Raw genomic sequence first — 27,108 nt, 5'->3', positions numbered from 1 at the left:
TTCCAATGTTATCTTCTACATTTTTATAGTTTCATGTCTTAGGTTTAAGTCCTTAATCCATCTTCAGTTGATTTTTGTTTAAGGTGAAAGATGAGGATCCAGTTTCATTCTCCTACATGTGGCTAGCCAATTATCCCAGCACCAGTTGTTGAAAAGGGGGGACTTTATGTTTTTGTTTGCTTTGTCGAAAATCAGTTGGCTGTAAGTATTTGTGTTTATTTCTGGGTTCTCTATTCTGTTCCATTGGTCTACGGATCTATTTTTATATCAGTACCATGCTGTTTTGGTGACTATGGCCTTATAGTTTAGTTTGAAATCAGGTAGTATGATGCCTCCAGATTTGTTCTTTTTGCTTAATCTTGCTTTGGCTATGCAGGCTCTTTTTGGTTTCATATGAATTTTAGATTTTTTTTTTCTAATTCTGTGAAGAATGATGGTGATATTTTTATGGGGATTGCATTGGATTTGCAGATTGCTTTTGGCAGTATGGTCATTTTCACAATATTGATTCTACCCATCCATGAGCATGGGATGTGTTTCCATTTGTTTGTGTCATCAATGATTTCTTTCAGTAATGTTTTGTAGTTTTCCCTGTAGAGGTCTTTTGCCTCCTCAGTTAGGTATATTCCTAAGTATTTTTATTTATTTATTTTTGCAGCTAATGTAAAAGGAATTGAGTTTTTGATTTGACTCTCTGCTTAGTTGCTGTTGGTATATAGAAGAGGTACTGATTTGTGTACATTAATCTTTTATCTGGAAACTTTGCTGAGTTCTTTTATCAGTTCTAGGAGCTTTCTGGAGGAGTCTTTAGGGTTTTCAAGGTAAACTATCTTATCATCAGCAAACAGTGACAGTTTCACTTCCTCTTTCCTGATCTGGATGCCCTTTATTTCTTTCTCGTCTGATTACTTTGGGATCAGACTTTCAATACGATGTTGAAGAGGAGTGGTGAGAGTGGGCATCCTTGTCTTGTTCCAGTTCTCAGAGGGAATGCTTTCAACTTTTCCCCATTCAGTGTTATGTTGGCTGTGGGTTTGTCACAGATGGCTTTTATTACATTGAGGGATGTCCCTTGTATGCCAATTTTGCTGAAAGTTTTAATTATAAAGGGATGCTGGATTTTGTTGAATGCTTTTCCTTCATCTATTGAGACGATCATGTGATTTTTGTTTTTAATTCTGTTATCTGGTGTATCACATTTATTGACTTATGTATATTAAACTGTCCCTGCATATCTAGTATGAAACCCTCTTGATCATGGTGGATTATCTTTTTAATATGTTGTTGGATTCGGTTAGCTAGTATTCTGTTAAGGATTTTAGCATCTGTGTTCTTCAGGGATATCAGTCTGTAGTTTTCTTTATTGGTTGTGTCCTTTCCTGATTTTGGTGTTAAGGTGATGCTGGCTTCATAGAATGAAGTAGGGAGGGTTCCTTCTTTCTCTATCTTGTGGAATAGTATCAAAAGGATTGGTACCAATTCTTCTTTGAATGTCTGGTAGAATTCTGCTGTGAATCTGTCTGTTCCTGGACTTTTTTATGTTGGTAATTTTTTAATTACCATTTCAATATCACTGCTTGTTTTTGGTCTGTTCTGGGTATCTGATTCTTCCTGATTTAAGCTAGGAGGGTTGTATTTTTTCCAGGAATTTATCCATCTCTTCTAAGTTTTCCAGTTTATGTGCATAAAGGTGTTCATAGAGCCTTGACTGATCTTTTGTATTTCAGTGGTGTCAGCTGTAATATCACCTGTTTAGTTTCTTAGTGAGGTTATTTGGATTTTCTCTCTTTTTTTCTTGGTTAATCTTGCTAATGGTCTATCAATTTTATTTATCTTTTCAAAGAACCAGCTTTTTGTTTCATTTATCTTTTGTATTTTTTGTTTGTTTGTTTCTTTCAATTTCATTTAGTTCTGCTCTGATCTTGGTTATTTCCTTCCTTATGCTGGTTTTGTGTTTGTTTTTTTCCTGTTCTAGTTACTTGAGGTGCAACCTTAGACTGTCTGTTTGTGCTCTTCAGACTTTCTGATGTGGGTGTTTAAGGCTATGAACTTTCCTCTTAGTACTGCCTTAGCTGTATCCCAGAGGTTTTGATAGGTTGTGTCATTATTGTCATTCAGTTCAAAGAATTTTTAAATTTCCATCCTGATTTTTTTTTGACCCAGTGTTCATTCAGGAGCAGGTCATTTAACTTCCATGTATTTGCGTGGTTTTGAAGGTTCCTTTTGGAATTGATTTCCAGTTTTATTCCACTGTGGTCTAAGAGAATGCTTGATATAATTTTAATTTTCTTAAATTTTTGAGGTTTCTTTTATGACCTATCATATGGTCTATCTTGGAGAAAGTTCCATGTGCTGTTGAATAGAATGTGTATTCTGCAGTCGTTGGATGAAATGTTCTATATATATCTGTTAAGTCCATTTGTTCCAAGGTATAGTTTAAATCCATTGTTTCTTTTTTGATTTTCTGTCTTGATGACCTGTCTAGTGCTGTTAGTGGAGTATTGATGTCCCCCACTAGTACTGTGTTGCTATCTATCTCATTTCTTAGGTCTACTAATAATTGTTTTATAAATTTGGGAGCATTAGGTGCATATGTTTAGGATTGTGATATTTTCCTGTTGGATAAGGCCTTTTACCATTATATAATGTCCCTCTTTGTCTCTTTTAACCACTGTTGCTTTAAAGTTTGTTTTGTCTGATATACAAATAGCTATCCCTGCTCACTTTTGGTGTTCATTTGCATGAAATGCCTTTTTCCAGCCCTTTAAGTTTATGTGAGTCCTTATGTTTTAGGAGAGTCTCCTAAAGGCAGGAGATAGTTGGTTGGTGAGTTTTTATCCATTCTGCGATTCTGTATCTTTTATTAAGTGGAGCATTAAGGCCATTTACATTCAACGTTAGTATTGAAATATGAGGTACCATTGCATTCATCATGCAATGGTATTTTTGTTTTATAGGTCCTGTGTGATTTATGCTTTAATGAGGTTCTGTTTTGATGTGTTTCCAGGATTTGTTTCAAGGTTTAGAGCTCCTTTTAGCAGTTCTTGTAGTGGTGGCTTGGTAATGGTGAATTCTCTCAGCATTTGCTTGTCTGAATATGACTGTATCTTTCCTTCATATATGATGCTTAGTTTCGCTGCATACAAAATTCTTGGCTGATAATCGTTTTGTTTGAGGAAGCTGAAGATATGGCCCCAATCCCTTCTAGCTCATAGGGTTTCTTCTGAGAAATCTGATGTTAATCTGATAGGTTTTCCTTTATAGGTTACCTGGTGCTTCTGTCTCACAGCTCTTAAGATTCTTTCCTTTGTCTTAACTTTGAATAACCTGATGACAATGTGCCTAGGTGAAGATCTTTTTGTGATACATTTCCCAGGTGTTCCTTGTGCTTCTTGTATTTGAATGTCTAGATCTCTAGCAAGGCTGGGAAAGTTTTCCTCAATTATTCCCCCAAATATGTTTTCCAAGCTTTTAGAATTGTCTTCTTCTTCAGGAACACTGATTATTCTAAGGTTTGGTCATTTAACATAATCCCAGACCCTTTGGGGGCTTTGTTCATATTTTCTTATTCTTTTTTGTCTTTGTTGGATTGGGTTAATTCAAAGACCTTGTCTTCGAGCTCTGAATTTCTTTTTTCTACTTGTTCAATTCTATTGCTGAGATTTTCCTGAGCATTTCACATTTCTAAAGGTGTGTCCAAAGCTTCCTGAATTTTTGATTGTTTTTTATTTAAGCTGTCTATTTCCTTGAATATTTCTCCCTTCACTTCTTGTATCATTTTTTGGATTTCCTTACATTGGGTTTCAGCTTTCTCTGGTCCCTCCCTGATTAGCTTAATAACTAACCTCCTTAATTCTTTTTCAGGCAAATCAGGGATTTCTTCTTGGTTTGGATTCATTGCTGGTGAACTAGTGTGATTTTTAGGGGTGTTGAAGAGCCTTGTTTTGTCATATTACGAGGGTTGGTTTTCTGGTTCCTTCTCATTTGGGTAGCCTCTGTCAGAGGGAAGGTCTAGGGCTGAAGGCTGTTGTTCAGATTTCTTTTTTGTCCCACAGGGTATTCTCTTGATGTAGTACTCTCCCCCTTTTCCTGTGGATGTGGCTTCCTGTGAGCCAAACCGCAGTGATTGTTGTCTGTCTTCTGGGTCTAGCCACCCAGCCAGTCTACCTGGCTCCAGCCTGGTACTAGAGGTTGTCTGCACAGAGTCCTGTGATGTGAACCATCTGTGGGTCTCTCAGGTGTGGATATCAGTGCCTATTCCACTGGAGATGGCAGAGGGTACAGTGGATTCTGTGAAGGTCCTTAGCTTTGGTGGTTTAATGCTCTATTTTTGTCCTGGTTGGCCTTCTGCCAGGAGGTGGCACTTTGCAGAAAGCATCAGCTGTAGTAGTGTGGAGAGGGACCGGCGGTAGGTGGGGCCTTAGACCTCCCAAGATTATATGCCCTTTGTCTTCCACTACCAGAAAGGTGGGTAGGTAGGGAAGGACTATGGGGAGCGGGACTAGGCCTGTCTGAGCTCAGACTCTCTTTGAGTGGGTCTTGCTTCAGCTGCTGTGGGGCATGAGGGTGAGATTTCCAGGACACTGGAGTTGTGGAAGTATTATGGCTGCCTCTGCTGAGTCATAGAGGTTGTCAGGAAAGTAGGGGAAAGCCGGTAGTCACAGGCCTCACCCAGCTCCTGTGCAAACTGAAGGGCTGGTCTCACTCACACTGTGACCCCAACAACAGCCCCAATTCTATTTCCAGGTGGAGGGCAAGATGGGCTTGAAAACTTGCCCGAGGCTGTCTGCCTCCCAGCTGTGAAAGAAAAAGGCTTTAGTTCTTCCCCAGCCTGTGAAGTCTGCAAGCTGGATTCAGATTTGTGCTCTCCCCCGAGTTCTGGCCAGGAAGATTTTTGCCCTATTAAAATTGTTACAAAGTTCACCTAGAGAATTCCTTCTCCCTGTGGAGTTTTACCCCCTGCTCCTCTGGCCACCCTCCAGATGGATCCCTGTGGTGCCAGGCAGGAATGGGCTGCTTGGGGACCCAGAGAGCTCGCAGGGCCTTTCTGCTGCTTCCTCTACCCCTGTATTTCTCTTGGCTTAGCTCTCTAATTTAACTCAGCTCCAGGTAAAGTCTGAAACTTCTCCCACAAACAAACCTTCAACTTCTCCAGTGGGGCGTGTGTTCGGGAGAGGAGGGCCTCCCTTTCTCACTTCTACAGTTGGGGCACTCACAGTATTTGGGGTGTCTCCTGGGTCCTGCAGGAGCAGTCTGCTTCCATCAGAGGGTCTGTGGGTCCTCTCAGGATTGCTGTTTTTTTCTTGCGGTCAATCTGGAGCTAAAATTCACAGTGCAAGCCTCCATACACTGCTCTGTACAGGTGCAATCTAGTCCTGCCTCCCATGCACCATGATTCTCCTTCCTCTCAGATTCCCTTAATTTCATCTTTAAAATGGAGAAGATTTTGGTTCTGCATGTGAGGAGCTTGGAAGTCATCACTTCCATCTTCATACTAGAAAAAAGCTGAACAAACTAAAAATCAACAACTCTTCTTATATCTATCAAAGAAATGAAGTCACAGGGCAAATCACTGCCCCTTGTAATTGGAGTGACAGACAGGCAGATAAAGAAAATCACAACTTAACAGAGCAGAAACTTCTGTGGGAACTAGCACTGAAGTAGAAAAACCTGAACTGGCCGGGTGCAGTGGCTCATACCTGTAATCCTAGTACTTTGGGAGGCTGAGGCAGGAGGATCTCTTGAGGTCAGGAGTTCAAGATCATCTTGGCCAACATAGTGAAACCCTGTTTCTACTAAAAATACAAAAATTAGCCGAATGTGTTGGTGGGCACCAAGCGCCTGTAATCCCTGCTACTTGGGAGGCTGAGACAGGAGACTCGCTTACACCCGGGAGGTAGAGGTTGCAGTGAGCCAAGATCATGCCATTGCACTCCAACCTGGGTGACAAGAGTGAAACTCCATCTCAAAAAATAAAAAAGAGGTCTTCCGTTCCAAGATGGCCAAATAGGAACAGCTCTGGTCTGCAGCTCCCAGCATGATCGACACTGAAGACGGGTGATTTCTGCATTTCCAACTGAGGTACCTGGTTCATCTCATTAGGACTGGTTGGACAGTGGGTGCAGCCCACGGAGGGTGAGCTGAAGCAGGGTGGGGTGTCACCTCAGCTGGGAAGCACAAGGGGTCCGGGATTTCCCTTTCCTAGCCAAGGGAAGCCGTGACAGACTGTATCTGCAAAAATGGGACACTCTGCCCAAATACTGTGCTTCTCCCACGGTCTTAGAAACCGGCAGACCAGGAAATTCTCTCCTGTGTGTGGCTTGGCAGGTCCCACGCCAACAGAGCCTTGCTCACTGATAGCACAGCAGTCTGAGATTGACCTGCAAGGTGGCAGCCTGGTGGGGGAGGGGCATCCACCATTGCTGAGGCTGGAATAGGTAAAGTGGCTGAGAAGCATGAATTGGGCAGAGCCCACCGCAGCTCAGCAAGGCCTACTGCCTCTATAGACTCCCCCTCTGTGGGCAGGGCATAGCTGAACAAAAGGCAGCAGAAACGTCTGCAGACTTAAACGTCCCTGTCTGACAGCTCTGAAGAGAGCAGTGGTTCTCCCAGCACAGGGTTTGAGCTCTGAGAGTGGACAGGCTGCCTCTTCAAGTGGGTCCCTGAGCCCCGTGTAGCCTAACTGGGAGACACCTCCCAGTAGGGTCTGACAGACCTCATACAGGTGGGTGCTCCTCTGGGATGAAACTTCCAGAGGAATGATCAGGCAGCAATATATGCTATTCTGCAATATTTGCTGTTCTGCAGTCTCTGCTGGTAATACCCAGGCAAACACGGTCTGGAGTAGTGGACCTCCAGCAAACTCCAACAGACCTGCAGCTGAGGGACCTGTTAGAAGGAAAACTAACAAACAGAAAGAAATAGCAACAAAAAGGACATCCACACCAAAACCCCATCTGTAGATCACAAACATCAAAGACCAAAGGTAGATAAAACCACAGATGGGGAGAAACCAGAGCAGAAAAGCTGAAAATTCCAAAAAACAGCACGCCTCTTCTCCTCCGAAAGATCGCAGCTCCTTGCCAGCAACAGAACAAAGCTGGATGGAGAATGACTGACGAGTTGACAGAAGTAGGCTTCAGAAGGTCAGTAATAACAAACATCTCGGAGCTAAACGAGCATGTTCTAACCTGTCGCAAGGAAGGTAAAAACCTTGAAAAAAGGTTAGATGAATGGCTAACTAGAATAAACAGTGTAGAAAGGACCTTAAGTGACCTGATGGAGTTGAAAACTGTGGCATGAGAACTTCGTGATGTATGCACAAGCTTCAATAGCCAATTCAATCAAGTGGAAGAAAGGATATCAGTGATTGAGAATCAAATTAATGAAATAAAGCAAGAAGACAAGATTAGAGAAAAAAGAGTAAAAAGAAATGAACAAAGCCTCCAAGAAATATAGAACTATGTGAAAAGACCAAACCTACGTTTGATTAGTGTACCTGAAAGTGACGGGGAGAATGGAACCAAGTTGGAAAACACTCTTCAGGATATTATCCAGGAGAACTTCCCCAACCTAGCAAGGCAGGCCAACGTTCAAGTTCAGAAAATACAGAGAACACCACAAAGATACTCCTCAAGAATTGCAACCCCAAGACACATAATTGTCAGATTCACCAAGGTTGAAATGAAGGAAAAAGTGTTAAGGGCAGCCAGAGAGAAAGGTCGGGTTACCCACAAAGGGAAGCCCATCAGACTAACAGCTGATCTCTCGGCAGAAACCCTACAAGCCAGAAGAGGGTGGGGGCCAATATTCAACATTCTTAAAGAAAAGAATTTTCATCCCAGAATCTCATATCCAGCCAAACTAAGCTTCATAAGTAAAGGAGAAATAAAATCCTTTACAGACAAGCAAATCCTTTACAGACAAGCAAATGCTGAGAGATTTTGTCACCACCAGGCCTGCCTTACAAGAGCTCCTGAAGGAAGCACTAAACATGGAAGGAAACAACCGGTACCAGCCACTGCAAAAACATCCCAAATTGTAAAGACCATCAATGCTATGAAGAAACTGCATCAATTAATGGGCAAAATAACCAGCTAACATCATAATGACAGGGTCAAATTCACACATAACAATATTAACCTTAAATGTAAATGGGCTAAATACCCCAATTAAAAGACACAGACTGGCAAATTGGATAAAGAGTCCAAACCCATCAGTGTGCTGTATTCAGGAGACCCATCTTACATGCAGAGACACGTGTAGGCTCAGAATAAAGGGATGGAGGAAGATCTACCAAGCAAATGGAAAGCAAAAAAAGAGCAGGGGTTGCATCTGACAAAGGGCTAATATCCAGAATCACAAAGAATATACAAAGAACTTAAACAAATTTACAAGAAAAAAACAACACCATCAAAAATTGGGCAAAGGATATGAACAGACACTTCTCAAAAGAAGACATTTATGCAGCCAACAGACACATAAAAAAATGCTCATCATCACTGGCCATCAGAGAAATGCAAATCAAAACCACAATGAGATACTATCTCATGCTAGTTAGAATGGCGATCATTAAAAAGTCAGGAAACAACAGACGCTGGAGAGGATGTGGAGAAATAGGAACACTTTTACACTGTTGATGGGAGTGTAAATGAATTTAACCATTGTGCAAAACAGTGTGGCAATTCCTCAAGGATCTGGAACTAGAAATACCATTTGACTCAGAGATCCCATTACTGGGTATATACCCAAATGATTATAAATCATGCTACTATAAAGACACATGCACACGTATATTTATTGTGGCACTATTCACAATAGCAAAGACTTGGAACCAACCCAAATGTCCATCAAAGGTAGACTGGATTAAGAAAATGTGGCACATATACACCATGGAATACTATGCAGCCATAAAAAAGGATGAGTTCATATCCTTTGTAGAGACATGGATGAAGCTGGAAACCATCATTCTCAGCAAACTATCACACAAGGACAGAAAACCAAACACAGCATGTTCTCACTCTTAGGTGGGAATTGAACAATGAGAACACTTGGACTTAGGGCAGGAAACATCACACACTGGGACATGTTGGGGAGTGGGGAGGAGGGGGAGGGATAGCATTAGGAGAAATACCTAATGTAAATGACGTGTTATTGGGTGCAGCAAACCAACATGGCACATGTGTACCTATGTAACAAACCTGCATGTTGTGCACATGTACCTAGAACTTAAAGTATAATAAAGAAAAGAAAAACCTGAACTATAATTGCATTGCTGGAGGCTCAGTGTGGACCAGTCAGAGAGAAAAATTCCAGGGGGTGCCAGTCTTAGGGAGCCCCTTCATACTTTTTACATTTTACCTTCAGGAGCCCTAGCAGGTCCTCCAGTGAAGATCAGAGAAAAATGTCTCATTTTTCCAGCAGGGGAAAGGGGAAAGTAGCCTTTGAAATGTACCGGAAGGTTCTGTTCCTTTAAAAGGGGGATGCTAATGGTTGAACTAGTTACACCTTCTAGGGATAGTGCAAAGATTAGGTGTGATAATACATGTAAAGCACATAGAGCATGTAAGACCCGTGCTGCTGTTATTATTTAGCCATATTCCTATACATAAGCTGAGGGTTATTCACATCTACTAAAGAAGCTACACATGAGTTGGACATCCAGAGAAAGGCTGAAAGGAGAAAGGTGAAATTTAGCTTGAGGAATGCCTTTATACCTTTAAAATGTATAGTGGTTTGCATCTTGAAAGCATTACCATAACTTGGCATACTATTGTATACATTCTCCTATGAGTCCCATAAAACAGTTATTCATTCCCTGCTAAGGTAAAGAAAAAAGATAAATAAAATTTCTGAATCTGACCTTTTCCGGGCCCCTTTACTTCAGAAGCCAGGATTAGGATTTAAACTTTCCAGCGTCTTGGCCACTTCCTGTTGCCTGGGCAGCCCTTTCAGCTTGATGGTGAGTTGTAAGCAGTGAACTGGTTCCTGCAAGAGCAAACAGTAGCGGATACATGGAGAAATTGCTGGCCAGAGATTGCAAAGCACGTCACAGTTCTAATCGATTCTGAGAGACAAACGTGGAGACCTGCAAACCTGTGCACAGATGAGGACTTTCACCAGGAGAAATCGCCTGGAGTCCAGATGACAGACTTTTGGAAATGCTAACTTCGAATGTTTTCTTTCTTGGCTTTAAAAATTTAGCCTTTACTTTGAAGCTGTCAGAAAAAAATGATTTTTGTTTTTCTCTGTGTGTGTGTGTGTGTGTGTGTGTGTGTGTGTACATATGTTTTTATTTCTCTTGGGCAAATCCCTAGGAGTGGGATTGTTAGGTCATATGGTAAATACAATTTAACTTCATGAGAAACTGCTAAACTGTCAGAGAGGCTGTGCCATTTTAAACAGTCTCAGCAGCAATTTATGAGCATTCCAGTTGCTCCACATCCTTGCCAGCAATTGTTGTCAGGTTTTAATTTTTTTTTCTAATTGTAGCTGTTATAATAGGTATACAGTGGTGTCTCACTGGGATCTTAATTTACGTTTTCTAATATTAACAATGTTGAGTATGTTTTTTGTTTGCAATTTGCCATTTTCTTTTCTTTTTTCACAGGTGACAATGATTGAGGTTTCAATTTATGTGTTTCTGCACTTCCAATACATATATCCCATCCTTATTTTTACCCTAATAATTTCAAAGAAGAATTGCATTTTTTTTGGATAATTTACCCTAGTTCCTCCTTCCATTCTTTACCTTAGCAGGGAATGACTTATACTATTATCAATAGTAGTAGCTGGAACATAGTAACTTTATTTTATTTAACTTTTAAGTTTAGGGGTACATGCGCAGGTTTGTATATAGGTAAATTTGTGTCATGGAGTTTGTTGTACAGATTATTTCATCATCCAGGTATTAAGCCCAGTACCCCTTAGTTATTTTTCCTAATCCTCTCCCTCCTCCCCACCCTTCACTGTCCTATAGGCCCCAGTGTATTTTGTTCCCCTCTATGTGTCCGTGTGTTCTCATCATTTAGCTACCACTTGTAAGTGAGAACATGAAGTATTTGGTTTTCTGTTCTTGAGTTAGTTTGCCAAGAATACTGGCCTCCAGCTCCATCCCATGTTCCTGCAAAAGACATTTTTATGGCTGCATAGGATTCCATGGTATATGTACCACATTTTCTTTATCCAGTCTACCAATGGTGGGCATTTAGGTTGATTCCATATCTTTGCTATTGTGAATAGGGCGATAATGAACATATATGTGCATGTCTCTTTATAATAGAACAATGTCTGGTCCTTTGGGTATATACCCAGTGGTGAGATCGCTGGGTCTATTGGCATTTCTGTTTTTAGGTCTTTGGGGAATTGCCACACTGTCTTCCACAATGGTTGAACTAATTTACATTCCTACCGACAGTATATAAGCATTCCTTTTTCTCTGCAGCCTTGCCAGAATCTGTTATTTTTTGATTTTTTAGTAATAGCCATTCTGACTGGTGTGAAATGGTATCTCATTGTGGTTTTGATTTGCATTTCTGTAATGATCAGTGATGTTGACCTTTTTTTCATGTGTTTGTTGGCCGCATGTATGTCTGCATTTGAAGTTCTGTTCATGCAGTTTGCCTAGTTTTTAATGGAGTTTTTAATTGTTCTCTTGTAGATTTGTTTAAGTTCCTCATAGATGCGGTATATTAGACATTTGTTAGAGGCATAGTTTGCAAAAAATTTTTCCTATTCTGTAGGTTGTCTGTTCACTCTGTTGGTAGTTTCTGTTGCTGTACAGAAGCTCTTTAGTTTAATTAGAACCTATTTGCCAATTTTTGCTTTTGTTGCAGTTGGTTTTGGCATCTTTTGTCATGAAATCTTTGCCTGCTCCTATGTCAATAATGGTATTGCCTAGGTTGTCTTCCGGGGTTTTTATAGTTGTGTTTTATATTTAAGTCTTTAATCCATCTTCAGTTAGTTTTTGTATACCGTGTAAGGAAAGGGTGGGTCCAGTTTCAATCTTCTGCATACTGCTAGCCCGTTCTCCCAGCACCATTTATTGAATAGGGAGTCCTTTCCCCATTGCTTGTTTTTGTCAGGTTTGTTGAAGATCAGACAGTTGTAGGTGTGCGGTCTTATTTCTGGGTTCTCTATTCTGTTCCATTGGTCTATATGTCTTGTTTTTGTACCAGTATCATGCTGTTTTGGTTATTGTAGCCCTGTAGTATAGTTTGAAGTTGGGTAGCATGATGCCTCCAGCTTTGTTCTTTTTGCTTAAGATTGCCTTGGCTATTCATGCTCTTTTTTGGTTCAATATGAACTTTAAAATATTTTTTTCTAGTTCTGTGAAGAATATCATTGGTAGTTAAATAGGAATATCATTGAATCTATAAATTGCTTTGGGCAGTATACCCATTTTAATGATATTGCTTCTTCCTATCCATGAGCAAGGACTATTTTTCCATTTGTTTGTGTCATCTCTGATTTATTTGAGCAGTGTTTTATAGTTGTTTTTGTAGAGATCTTTCAGTTCCCTGGTTAGCTGGTTAGCTGTGTTCCTAGGGGTGTGTGTGTGTGTGTGTGTGTGTGTATATATATATATATATATATATATATATATATATATATATTTGGCAGTTGTGAATGGAATTGTATTCCTGATGTAGCTTTCAGCTTGACTGTTATTGGTGTATAGGAATACTAGTGATTTTTGCACATTAATATTTTTGTATCATGAGACTTTGCTGAAGTTGTTTATCAGCTTAAGGAGCTTTTGGGCCAAGGCTATGGGGTTTTCTAAATATAGGATCATGTAGTCTGCAAACAGGGATAGTTTGACTCCCTGTCTTCCTATTTGGATGCCTTTGATTTCTTTCTCTTGCCTGATTGCCCTGACCAGGACTTCCAATACTGTGTTGAATAGAAGTGGTGAAAGAGGGCATCCTTGTCTTGTGCTGGTTTTCAAGGGGAATGCTTCCAGCTTTTGCCCATTCAGTATGAAACGTAATAACTTTGAAACAACTTATTTTTGTTTTTCCTCATCAGATCCACAGAATGGCTTAGTACAGTTTAGATTTGTGAGTGGCCAAGTGAATTCCTGTAAGTAATTTCTTTTTCCTGTGTTATTTGAAAAACAAATGTGAACAACTCTGAAGGAGGCTGTGGTTACATGTTTTAATCAGAGGTAACCGATTTGGTTCCTGGTCAATAGAACTTCTGGGAAAACAGTAGTTGAAATTTAAAATGACACAACAATTAAATCCATGATCTATTCACTGCTATTGAACCAAGGCCTACCTGGACCAGCAACACAGTGGCTTTCCAAGACACCAACTTTTAAAGGTTAAGAATTTGCTTCACATTTTGAATTCCTTAATGACATTCTGTTGAGGTCTCACCCGTAGATTTCTATATTCAACAGGCTAAAAAGTTAATTGTTATTTGTCTAAATAGTGATTACCATTTTGATGAGGGCCTTAGATGAACACATAAAATACATACTGATCAAATTTAGGAATGACACAAATCTGAAAAAGATGACTAATATTTTTGATGAAGGGATTGTCAGATCATAATTGAATTGTAAATCAAAGCCAACAAGAGGAAATTTAACAGAATACACATAAAGGTTGACACTTCCATAAAAAAATAAGTTGTCAAATATAGAATGGGAATAGAAGAAACCTATGTTCATAACAGTTAATGTGAAAATAGTGATGAGCATTTTAAGTCAAGTGTGATAAGATATAATGGTTTCATTCTACTTTGGATTAAGTAGATAAATATCTAGAATATTGTGACCAATTATGAAAGCCACACATGGGACTTTGAAAATCTGAAGAGGTGTCAGTTTTAACCTAGCAGGATGTGTTCAATTTTTCAGACACGTCCTATGTGGAAGAGAGGCTAAATCAGTTGGGATCATCCAAGCAGGAGGAGAGAAAGCTTATGGAGCCCGAGGGGTTCCTTCAGATACCTGAAGTTCTCTCTATGCTGTAAAGCTTCTTCACAGCATAGTAAACATCTTGCTGCTCAGTGTGAAGGATGAAGCTAGGACAACAACCTCAGATGATGGATGCCATGAAAGGGACATGGGATGGGTGGGAAGTTGCACGGCCTTTGAAGATTCTTTCCAACTCTATGGTTATTTGTTATTTGAAGTTCAAGATTAATGCCATTTGAAGAGTTATTTTTGTATATCTTTTACGAAATTTGATGTTCCCCTTGACTGTTCCTGTTTTCAAATTTCAGCTATGTTTCCCCATGAAAATTTTGAGAATGTTCACATGACTTTAGTATTTAGAGATATCAGTAAACTTACATAGTGCCTATCTGTAAACCTCTTTGACATTCGTATGCTGTCAAATTGCTTCACTTGTGGTCTCAGCAAGATTAGGGCTGTTTCTTTCTTCATCCTCTGAGCTAGGATTTATTTCATTATTCTGAAGTTATACAAAAACACACATACATTCCAAATGCATATCTTTTTGGCTCTTTGCGGAATCTTATTAGGTGTGTTAAATTAGGAAATAGTAAAAAAAAAACCATAAACAGTCTTCAAGAGTAAGTGAGTTAATAACTTTTTCTAATTAATTCTTTAGAGGCTCTTCCTGAGAAGAATTTTGCTGGGTACACATGTCCACCAGCTCTGTGTCCCTCCTAGACACCCTCTTTTGCCCCCATTACCTTCTTTGCTGCTACCACAACAAGGTGTATTAGCCCTTGAAATTAAAGATATTGCTGTCCCAGTTGTGCTTGTCTTCACCTAAATGCATACAGTCATATTCCAAAAGACTATATATTAGTGATATCTATATAGTTCACCCTTCATATACATGAGTTCCCATGTGTGGAGTGAACTAGTTGCAGATATAAAATATTTGGGAAAAAATTTCATGTGTACTGAACATGTATAGACTTTTTTCTTGTTATCATTTCCTAAATAGTACAGAATAATAACCACTGTTTACATAGCATTTACATTGTGTTAGGTATTATAAATAATCTGTAAATAATTTAAACTGTACAGGAGAATATGCATAAGTTATATGTGAATACCACACCATTTTATATCAAGTACTTGAGCATCTGCAGATTGTGGTGTCCATGGGAGGTACTGGAACCAACCCCTATAGATACCGAGGGACAATTATGTTTCTTCAGGTTTTGAAACCAACTTAATTTTGGAATGGGACCTGAAGTTGATAGCAGCAGTCTTCATTACAACTTTTGAGGTATCCTAGAGATCCTCAGGCCTCAGTTTGAATGCCACCGTAGGGTTATGGGGCTGCAACAGATAGTAAGCTATCAGGCCAAGTAAGTGAGCAGCTCTAGGAAATATATAGTGTCTCTTTTCTGGCTGTGGCTTAGCTGAACATTCTTACCAGACCCCCAAATCCAGTCTGGTTCATATGGAAAAAGGTAAAATAATCTTCTTAATGAAGGCCATTTTTAGGCCTGTTTGAATTTAGCAGCTCATATAGGAGAGGAGCATTAAATGATGAAAGGACAATGTCTGCAGGAATAGCACTGCCAAATAAAACAGTTAACTGGCTTTCTGGGGGACCAGAAATCATCATGGCAAAAGATCATTGTTCAAACTAGTGGTCAAGAGTTGCAATCCTACTTTTGCCCTTTGGCCGGCATGTGTTGGGGAAAGTTGACCTTAGTATGTGGGCTGGTGGGCCAAAAAAGAAAGTGATGCTATCTGCCTGTTTTAGAGGCCGACCTCTGCCCACTGCGAAGCGTTTGTTATATAGGTTTTCACAATTTCTAAATATATTTGTGTGGCTGTATAGACTTAAAAAGAGAAATGCTTAAGCTTATGTTTAATAAGAAAATGTAAAATGCAATTTGAATCTTTATTATCCTTAACTTTCATGAAATACACATGGGTTTTTTGTTTGTCCTTATTCTTATACATAAAATTGTGTTATCTTGCTGGCATTAAGTATTTGTAGAAGAGGAATACACGATCTCACCATTTCCTTTTTTCCTTTTTCCTCAGTTTTCTGTAAACATACGTGTACACACACAGACACACACACACACACACACACACCCCTGACTTCAGGTCTCCAATGTTGTCCTAGATGAGGCTGAGCACTGTTTCCTGTTTCTAACATTTTTCCATCTCTTGGAGCCTCTCCCTTTTCCTCCCCTTACCCCAAAGAGAAACAAGTAACTATTAACCAGCTTTTATAGGAAATGGAAAATAGACTGTCTAGCCTAGCATTGTACAATAGAGCTTTCTGCAATTATGCCAATGTTCTGTATTTGCACTGTCCAGTATAGTAGCCATTAGTCATATGCTGCTATTTTGCACTTGAAATGTGGCTAGTAGGATTGAGGAACTGAATTTCTAATTTTGTTTCATGTTAACGTAAATTTAAATCACCATATGTGACTAGTGGCTACCATATTAAACAGAATAACAATTGCCAAATAATTTATAGCATCAGAAACTGTGCTGAGCAAATGTACTAATCAGTGGGATGCAACATTCTAAATACCTCTTTTCTATATTGAGCCAAATGGTACTTAGAAGTAATGCAATATCATTTTTGATAGATGTTAAGATGATCATCAAAAAAGATGAATAAAAGCCAATATCCACCTAAAGCATTTGTAATTGATTGTAGAGACCATTTTCTATTTTATGCTAGATGCTTTACATATCGCTTTACAGCTGTATCATCTATTATTTTCACAAGAATTCCAAGTTAGATATTATATTTTCCCATTTCATCTAAGGCAGGAAACTGCAGCACACCAATTTAAAATAACAAACCAAGGTCACACAGCCAGTAAAGAGTGGAGCCAAGTTTTGAACCCAGGTCAGGCTCTCCTTTGATGCATTTCACAATGAATATTTCTGACATGATCTTCTAGGGCACTTGCGCATGACTCCCTAGTCGTCATTTGGAAGTAGGGCAGGTGTCAAGAACATGAGCCCTGGCACCACACTGCTTGTTTGAATCCTGCCTCTACTATTAACACCTATATGAAGTTGAGCAAGTTACTTAATAATATCTCTGGGCCTCTGTTTTCTCATTTTAATATGGAAATATTAAAAGTACCCATCTCATTGGGTTACTGTGAGGGATTAAATAAGTTAGTATCCGGCACATTGTTTGAACTATATATATTTGCCATCATAATTATTTTTAATTTAAAAGACACTGCCATTTATGTTAGGATGTTGATTTGATATGATAATAAATGAAGTAGAGATATGCTTTGGGTGTGCTTCCCTATGAAATAAGAGAGATTTGAATCATTCAGATAATTCAGGAAGAAATACCCTGCTGTTCAGCCACTTTGGTGTCTCTGTCAGTAGGATTATAAAGTTTCAGAGCCCACATGCCCTGGCCAATTTCTCATCTCTTTGCTTGTCATGTTACCCTTATAGACATCCCCTTTGGTGTCTTTGATTGGTTCTGAATGCTGAGCAGTGACATGCACCAACACAGCTGGAAAGGCCTGTAAGATTTGCTATTCTGTCTTCCAGCAGGGAATTATTGCCATGGATACCAATATCAGAGGAAGACTGGGGAGCACTCACCACTCGCCTCCTGAGTGTCTGACATCTGTTTCTGGCAAGGCCAATAATGAGTATGCTGCTAGCTTCATATCAAATGAGAGTCTGATCCACACCTATTTTGTTTTTGTTTTGTTTTGTTTTTATCACAGATGGCCTCTGCCCAAGATGCCAGGTATGGCCAGAAAGACTCCTCTGATCAGAACTTTGACTACATGTTCAAATTACTCATCATCGGCAATAGCAGTGTGGGGAAAACATCTTTTCTATTCCGTTATGCAGATGACTCCTTTACATCTGCATTCGTCAGCACAGTTGGGATCGATTTCAAAGTAAAAACTGTATTCAAAAATGAAAAGAGAATCAAGCTTCAGATTTGGGTAAGTGGCTTTGAACTGGCACTGTTCTTCAGGCTGGGGTGTTGAACATATCCATTTGTAAGGGAGAAACTTTCTGCCTTGTTCTATCCCCAGGGCATCCACAAGCCTCAATTTCCAGCTTCTTTGCTGCAGAACATTCTGTTTCAAAGAAAGTAGTGGTGATGCCTCTTTAAGACATGAGGGGTGAATTATTATGCCTTGTTGTCATGTGGTGCTCCTTAAGAGTCTTCAGAATAAAAAAAAAAATCCAAACCTCTATCTTGTTGGTGGTGGAAGGAACGCTTTAAGTCTGGCTTTGCCTTTTATGATCTCTGTAACCTTGAGAAAGTCTGTGACTCCTTCTCTGACATTTTTGTAATCTATAAAATAAGCTAAGTGGTTCTGGGTTTTTAGGTCACAGAAAGCAGCCTCTCCTGGGCATTTCAAAGAAGAAGATAAACAACCAAATATAGGAAAAGTGTAGGTTTAGACCCTTCATAAAGCTCCAGATAGAACTTCAAAGATGGTCTATTTATACTGTGCAAACTGTTTTCAACTCTAAGAGCTATGTTTATATATGCAAATAAAACAAATGAAATGAAATATTTATTTGAAACAGGGTCTTTCCAAAGTAGAAGGTTCTCCCAAAGTTTTGAGACCATTTGGCTAGCTTTTTGCCTCTCCTTACCTCCAGAAGAAGATCAGAGGTAGCTTAGCCAAACTGGTGGGATAAATTTAGGAGACCAGTGAGCAAAAAACAGAGGAAAATCTATGTGGATAGCAGGTCCAAGGCAATATAAAAGATGGAGCAGCCAATTAAAAAAAATTGTTACACCAAAAAAGACTGATGTAGTAAATATTTTATGGACATCGTAATATGTACATAGGAAGAATGTTTCTACAGTAAGTTTTGGCACCTTTTTCCTATTCCTTTGTACCTCTGCCACTCAAATTGATTTGATCTGTAATCAGGCATTTCCCAAGAGGTGTTTTCTAGCTCCTTCTGAGACATTTACAACAGCTACTACCATTTGGTGCTGGTGCCAGGACTGATCAGTAGGACTGACAATAACCCTCCCTTCATAAATATGGAAAGCTAAAAACAAAAAACAAACAGATCCCAGAGTAGAGGATTTTAACTTTTTTAAAAAAGAAAACAGCCCTTTATTTAAAAATCTGTATAAACTGAATGACCTTTAAACATCCTAAAGGTCTTATTAAAGTAGAAATTTAAAGTAATATTTAAAGATGCAGGTATATACACAGACAGGTACCTTCTTATGTAGCTTACAATAGGCTGTTACTATTTTACTTGTTCTAACACTAGAGTCTTTCAAATCTAATTATAATTCACATAAGAATTTGTACAAGTAGACCTTAGGCTGGGCATATTCCCTGCTCCATCATTCCCCAAAGCCATTTTTATTGGGAGTGTTCCTTTTCAGAAACTTGACCTCAATTAATGGAGATACCTATCATACACTCCTCTGTATGGAGACAGAAAAAGCTTTGTCCATTGCTTCAAGTCTGGGTCCTGATTCATTCTCTTCCTTTTGAATTGCAGGCAATCCAATTGTTGTATGATACATTTCATATTAAGTTTTAAGGAAGGTTCCTTAATTCTCAGGGGCCTTGGTGAATGGAAAATTAAATTAATTTGGAAACGATACATCCCTTAACTCCATGACAATGTTCTTTTTACTAATATGAAAGAACAATCATTCCTCTGGTTGATAGCTCCACTTTTTCCTCTCTTCTTTCTGTCGTAGAGATAATTAAAAATAGTGGTTAGAATCATTTAGATAAAGCATCAGCATGGTGTGTTAAGCCAGTCTTATAATTTCTGGCAAATTTTCAGTGTAGGTTTTTGACAGAAATTCTTTGTTGAGGTACAAAATTATCTATCTTCAATGTAAATCAGATATATTTCAAATAATATAAATTATTTTTCACACTTAAAAATTATTTTCTTTAAAACAATGCTGGTACCAGGCCAGTGCTAATTCACTCACCTTTTTTTTTTTTGGCATTGAAATAAGTTATTTATGTCTACATCTCACTTCTGGATGAATATAGCTCTTCTCTGAGCCAACCAAAGCTCAGATCCCTAAGCTGCTTCTACTCTAATACCTCCTCATGCTGCTCAGTTTCCATAAGTTCATGAAAAAGTCTCTGAAATATTATTATCTTCAGATTTGTCTCTAATCTTCTACAATCTACTAGTTTCTTATTAAAAAAAAAACCCTTTAAGTCTATAGACAGTCAGGCCTGGGACCTCATTCTAGGGCCTCCATTCTCCTGCTCTGTGGATGCCCACACTCCCATCAGGGTTCAGCCACTTGGGAATCCTTCACTTTCCCCCATCGTCAGTCACAATAGTAGATTAATAACCATTACTATCATTGCAATTAAAACATAATCCAATTTCTTCCTCTTTAGGTACATTAGGAGCTCTTAAGGCACATCTGATTTTAGGAGTGTGAAAATTAGTTTTATAATAGTGTATACAATACTGTATACTATTATATGTACTATTGTGGTCTGTTAGATTGTGAAACATTTAAAAGAAGTACAATACAAAGATTTTGTGCTTATGGAACTTGTAGTATAGTTAGAAAGGGAAATTAACACTCGTTGGATAATTATGTACTTCTATAAGCAAATATCAAATTGTATAAATATTATGCATAGCTAGCATTTATTGAATACATACCATATGTTAGGCATTATCTATGCCTTATTTATAATTCTCACAACCCAACTTTTAATTTATTACTATCCTATTTTACCTGAGAAATCTGCATGTAGGACAGTTAAATAAGTGAAATAACTTGTTCAGGGTTGCACATGCTGAATGACTAAGAGGGGATTCCAAGCTAGGTCTATCACATTCTAACACTGCTCTAATTAAGAGTCTTCTTGACTATTGTGGTGGTTATTTTTTTTGAAGATGGCAATCTTGAGTGATGCATCTGGGATGGTGAAATGTTTTTGAAAGGGTTCACATTGAAGGCATGCAGGAGAAGAAATAATGAGGAGCAACAGTGGTATGCTTAGTGGCATTCCTATGATAATTCCAGGAATCCTTGCATTATGCTATAATATAAGTGTGCTGGAAAATATTTAGTTGTAGGTTGTTATGATTGTTTAACAACTCTCACAAATCACTTATTTGGAAATATATTTAGCACAGATGGCTTGTCATCTCATTGTGCTTTAATAACCAAGCAGTGAACTGCTCTTCCCAACTTATAGTATTTTTATGCATTTATATTATGTGTAAATAATTCATTAAGATCCACATCATCTTAGCCTATTATATATTTCAAAGAAAAGAGGCAAAATGGTTTCATAGTATGAAAGCCATCGTGGGTTGAAACACTATACCATTTTCTCTACTAAGACAGGTTTCAGACATTGATTTAATTTGGATCACTCTATTCATTTTAAACTGCCCCCAAATAGAACTGTTTCTAAGTTAGGAAACCAAGATATAGAGAGGCTAAGTGATTTGACCTTACCTTACAGTTAGTACCAGAGCAGAGCCTAAAATCCAGGTCTCCTGCTAGGTGGGCTAGTCTGGTTTCTACTACATTATACTTCTTCTCAAGGTAAGTGTTGTATGACAAAAATTGTAATAAATCTCAACCTGGTTGTCAGTGGAATCCTCCAGCTATAGAAAAAAATCAAACTTGAGGCCAGGTTTCAAGTATGATTTTTGTTTTTATTTTTATTTTTTTGAGAAGGAGTCTCACCCTCTTGCCCAGCCTGGAGTGCAGTGGCGCAATCTTGGCCCACTGCAACCTCTGCCTCCCAGGTTCAAGCAATTCTCCAGCCTCAGCCTCCAGAGTAGCTGGGATTACAGGTGTGTGCCACCACACCTGGTTAATTTTTATATTTTTAGGGGAGATGGGGTTTCACCATGTTGGCCAAGCTGGTCTCAAACTCCTGACCTCAAGTGATCCACCCGCCTCCGCCTCCCAAAGTGCTGGGATTACAGGCATGAGCCACCACGCCCGGCCTCAAGTGGCATTTTTACTGGGTCAGGAAGGAAGAGCCTGAGTGGGAAAGCGCTCCTCATTTTCTACTTGATGGTTTGCTTTCTTGTCACATGCTGCATAGGGATTTTCTGATTCTTCAAACTGGATTAGTAGATTTGCAACAGTCCACATTCAAATAAAGCATTTTAACAAGTAATAGACACATTTATACTTCCTGAATGTGTTATACCTCCTCTCTGTGGAAGCAGGAAAGAATGGGAGGGTCAGAGTACACAGGGTTCAGATTAGCTAGTTTGAGCAATTTCAACTGACTCTGGGACACAGGAGCGATCCCTCAGTTGCCTGGCACTTAATAAGTCCTGGAGCGATTAGGGCAGGTGGATAGTGGCCCAGAGTGTGAAAGCCCTATAATGGAGGTGGTTGGGAGTGTGTGCTCTGGATTGGTTAGTTTGCCTTTGAAAAGAGTGCTCCAGTAAGTTGTTTACTATCTCTAGAAACTGGCTAATCCTGGGAGGGTCAGTCCCTGCAGAATCAGTGAGGCCCCAAATGTCAAAGCATCAGAATACAAAAAATAAAAAATCTAAAAATAAAAGACATGGTTAATATGGAGGGAAAGTTCTTGGGGCCTCAGGGGCAGTCTCTGTCACTAATTTCACTCTGACAAATGCTGTGATTCCCAACTGTCTCACTACAGGATTGGTATATTTTTGGGTCTCAGTATTTGGAGACCTAGTACATTGAGTCAGGAAAAGATCTGACAGATTTTCTGGCTCAACCTCCTCATTTGATGATACTACTAATAATAGCAACATTTATCAAGCCCAGTGCTGACCCATAAAATAAGCACTTTATGTTTCTATGCATTTTAAAATTTATTTTTTGCAACAACCAAATAAACCAAGGTGGTATTATTAGCTCTCTTTTATAGCAAGGAAACAGAAAACCAGAAAGACGAAGTGATTTGCCCAAGGTTATAGTCACAAGCAGGATTCCAACCTGGGCACTGAGCGCAAAGCCCATGTACTTGACCACATGGTAGAAGAGATCCAGGGAGGCCAAGTGATTTGTCAGAAGTTTCAGATCTGATATTAAATTCCACATATTTTAATTCATAGCAAGTACTTTTTCCATGCTGTATAATTACTCAGTATCTTTCAGTAGTTTCTTATGACCTGTCCAAGATATTATTTATAGTTACAGAAAAGAACCAGTTGTTTTGCTTGGAACTTACTATCTGGCAGCATGAGCACTTTGTGCATTATCTGTTTTGTGTTTAAAACACATAGATATGCACAGAAGGAGGGACTGGAACACATTCAACTAACTTCTTCCTGCACGTTTCTGGAATGCTGTTTCCGCTGTTGGAGAACGTGAACATAAAGAAAAGGGCATGAAAGAAGGAGTCTAATGGCATAAATACCTACAGGAAAATATTTCTGCCTATAATCTTTGCATTTGGTGCTCAGGTGGCCTAGTCACCCTACCCATTGATTCCAGGATAACAATCAGGTCCTCTGGTCTATTTATAAGGAAACAACACTTTCTGCCCAGGCAAGCTTCTTAAGAAAACCACCAAAGCCAGTGACAGCTGCCAAGACCATTCTTGGTGCTGTCATTTGTATGCTCTTTTCCCCCATCACATTTCTTCTAACTTAGCATCTGCTTTTCCTGAGAGATTGAGAAAGGCAAGATTTAGTTTTACTCTTGAGAGAAAGCTGATACTGTGTCTGAAATGTCAAGATGCCTGAAAACATTCACTCTGTCAGGCAGCTGAACGCAGGAGCTCCTACATCCCACTGTGTTTAACCACTCTTCTCAGCATTGACAAAATACAAAGGATGGTACGGGCGTTGTTCCTGGCTTAATAGAGCTTACCAACTGCATGGGAAGACAGGAAAACAAACATAGAAGAAAGGATCAACCTGTGGATCAGTAACTGTGTTCTGCCATGGGGTAGAGTGGCCTAGTGGCTTGAGCAGGGACTTTGGAGTCTGGTGACCCAGGGTTCAAATGTTGTCCCTGATTCTCACTAGGGTTTGGCCTCAAGCCCTGACTTCTCTGTGCTTCCATTTCCTCGTTTATGTAGTAGGGGAAAATAACACCTACCCCTGAGCTGTTAAGTATTTGCTATTGTAAATTATACTTAGTTCAATACTGGGCACAAACCAGGCACTCACAAATGTTAGTTTTCTTCTTTTCTAAAAATAGTGTACCAAAATTCAGACTTTTGTATTCAATTAAGTAATTTAATTGAATCCAATACTTGTTGGTGCCTACTGTGTGCCAGGCACTGTGCCAGGCATTGGACATATAATGGTAGAGCACACCAAGGGTCTGCCATATGGAGCCATAAGGAGATCGAATTCCACTGCTGCTATAAATGGTCCAAAAGGCCCGAACACAGCACACACAGGGAGGATGGCCAACACCATCCTGGGGACTCGGGAAGGTTTCCTGGGTGTAACAACAATGGGAAGGGGAAGCCTATTTTAGGTGATCAGTGCGGATTGATACAAGATGCTAACTGAGCTAACAAAGCCTGACTTTCCTCCCATTTTGCCCCTATTTGAGCAGAGGTGGATTGATACTGTTGGGGCTTGAAGCTTTTACAGTTTGCCAGTCCTCTTTAAGGAAAAAGATACACAATGTCTTTCTTATGAATAAGTGACAGAAAGCAGGTGACCATACAAACACATTGCTAAAGCCCACTTGGAAGGTACCCAAAGCCTAATCTTTAATCAGCTTCATGGAAATCCACCTCTACTTTTGTGGAAAATTTACCTGTGATTCTATAGGGACTGACAGACACACGTGGGAGATGGGAAACATTGACAACTAGTACCAAAGAGCAATGTACAGTGGAACATGCAGGCAAAGATGTGTGAAGACAGTGGGATAAAGAAGAGGCATTGCGGCAGGAGACTGGATTTGAGACCTCTCTGTGTAACCTTGGGACAAATGACTTCACCTTTCTGGGAAGCAGTTATCTGATCTGTAAAATGAAGAGGATCCACTCAACTGAAAAAAAAACCAAACAAAAAAAACCCCCAATCTGGCATTCAGTGATCCCTAATGTGCCACATACAGCTGTGTGTGGTTTATAGGTAGTGAGTTATCTAATCCTCACAAAAACCCTGTGAGATAGATGCTATTCTTGTCTTTAGTTTACAAATGAGTAAACTGAGGCATAGAGTGTGTGAATACCTTGCCCAGGGTCACATAGACAAGAAGTGGCTAGCAGATTTGAGTATGGACCACCTAGCTTTGGAGCTTTTTCTCTTAATCCATTCTGCTGCACCCTTTCTCTATAAGTACAACATTTGAGTAATTGCTCTTGACCAGCCACTGTGCATATTTTATTTGCAATGCTGGAAATTTTATTTTTAACCTCAAAATGTTGGTATTAATATTGCTCTTTATAAGATAAGAGGAAACCAAGACTCAGAGAGTTTAAATAATTCCCCCCTGGTCACATAACTCTTTCTACTGCTTATAGAGTAACTTCAAGCCTTATAACTGATTAAAATAATAAATCAAATGGTAGCCAACAATCAATGGAGGAAAAAGCTTTTCCAGGAATACATAAGGTACAAATGGACAAATCATGACATTATATTCCATCCAGATTAATCTCTTTCATGATCTTCTAGTCAGCCCAATTCCTACAGGACTTCTATCCCAAGACTGCTAAGCAGCTCTCAAAGCTTCTAAAAATTCAAATACCGGCCAGGCACGGTGGCTTATGCCTGTAATCCCAGCACTTTGGGAGGCCGAGGTGGGTGGATCACGAGGTCAGGAGTTTGAGACCAGCCTGACCAACATGGTGAAAACCCGTCTCTACTAAAAATACAAAAATTAGCCGGGTGTTGTGGTGCACGCCTGTAATCCCAGCTACTTAGGAGGCTGAGACAGGAGAATCGCTTGAACCCGGGAGGTGGAGGTTGCAGTGAGCCGAGATCACGCCATTGCACTCCAGCCTGGGTGACAGAGCGAGACTCTGTCTCAAAAAAAAAAAAAAAATTGGAATACCATAGTTTTGGTAACAGAGAACGGCAGTTCTGTGTAACTGAAATTTCAGGTAAGTAAAGCTTCACATTATGAGAACTTTAAACAAATTAAATCTTTTAATGAAAATTCTTCTAATATGTGCTGCACATTTGTTTATCATAAGGGAAAAAAAGAACATGAAAGATAAGCCAACTTGACGCTCAGGATTATCAGCATCTGATGATGTTTTCTGTATACTTGGTTCTACTTAGTATGTTTTCTTTTCTTTCTTCAGTGTCAAACTGTCCGTCTTCATGTTTCTAGCTGCTTTCCTTTCTCATTCTAATTTTTAGCTTTCATTAAGTTTCTTTTTTCTTATAAACCATGTTCATTGTTATTTGTTAGCCAAGTTGAGAGGAAAGTGGCTCAATATGTAGGTATGAAGATCTTTTAAATTAGTACGCATGAGCTTTGTAGTAGGGGCACTGGGGAGATCTAATTTAGTCTCACAGAAGCCTCCCTTTGCACTGTTTTGTAATCTTCATAAATTTACCAACCAAAATGTTTAACCTGCCTGAACACATTGGTGTTACTTTTATATTAGGCCTATTCTAGACTTACTTGGTTCTAAATCCCCCTAAGACAAAAATATCACACAGTGGTTTTGTGATCAAGAATGGGCCCCAAAGCCAGGCTGTCTGAGTTCAAATTATGGCTGTAAGATTTGTGGGTATTATGACCTTGGACAAGTTAATTAACTTCTCCATGCCAGTGTTTTCATCTGTAAACTGGGGACAATAATAATATTTTGCTTATAGTCTTATTGTAAAGATGAAATAAAATGATATTTACAAAGTTCTTAGCACAATACCTGGCATATAGTAAGTACTCAAGAAACAAATCATTATTATTTCTCTCAACAGCCTTTATTTTATGGGCCAAACCTATTTAACGCCATACTCTCTGAAATAGCAAGTAGTAGTACTTTTTTTTGGTAAATAAATTGCCAGTTTGCAGGCAGGTATTTATATGAAGAACTTCAATTTTGGTGTCCTGAAGTAATGATATATACAAGCATATTGACAAGGTGGCATATCTTCTGGACACCTGGATTGCTCTCACCAACCACTGGTAAATTTTAATATGCCCAAGTGCAGTGAGCTGTGTTGTTGAGGTGTTTCCTGGTGTTTTGGAGCCATCTATGCATTTAAATAGAGTCATCAACTGCACAGGAAAG

At 39.3% G+C, this 27,108-nt stretch overlaps 1 protein-coding gene across 2 annotated transcripts in view; it reads left to right on the top strand.

The window, feature by feature from the left end:
- The window catches only part of RAB3C (RAB3C, member RAS oncogene family), a 278,339-nt gene that overhangs the window by 19,155 nt on the left and 232,076 nt on the right, over positions 1–27,108 (top strand). For both annotated transcript variants that reach the window (XM_008952751.3, XM_003827398.5), the window contains exon 2: positions 17,677–17,904. In XM_008952751.3, the coding sequence (XP_008950999.2) occupies positions 17,677–17,904 (228 nt within the window). The remainder of the gene's footprint in view (positions 1–17,676; positions 17,905–27,108) is intronic.

The sequence above is a fragment of the Pan paniscus genome, chromosome 4, assembly GCF_029289425.2.
Source record: "Pan paniscus chromosome 4, NHGRI_mPanPan1-v2.0_pri, whole genome shotgun sequence".
NCBI lineage: Eukaryota > Metazoa > Chordata > Mammalia > Primates > Hominidae > Pan > Pan paniscus.
The sequence above is the reverse complement of the archived record's forward strand: the minus strand, read 5'-3'. Positions and strand labels throughout refer to the sequence as shown.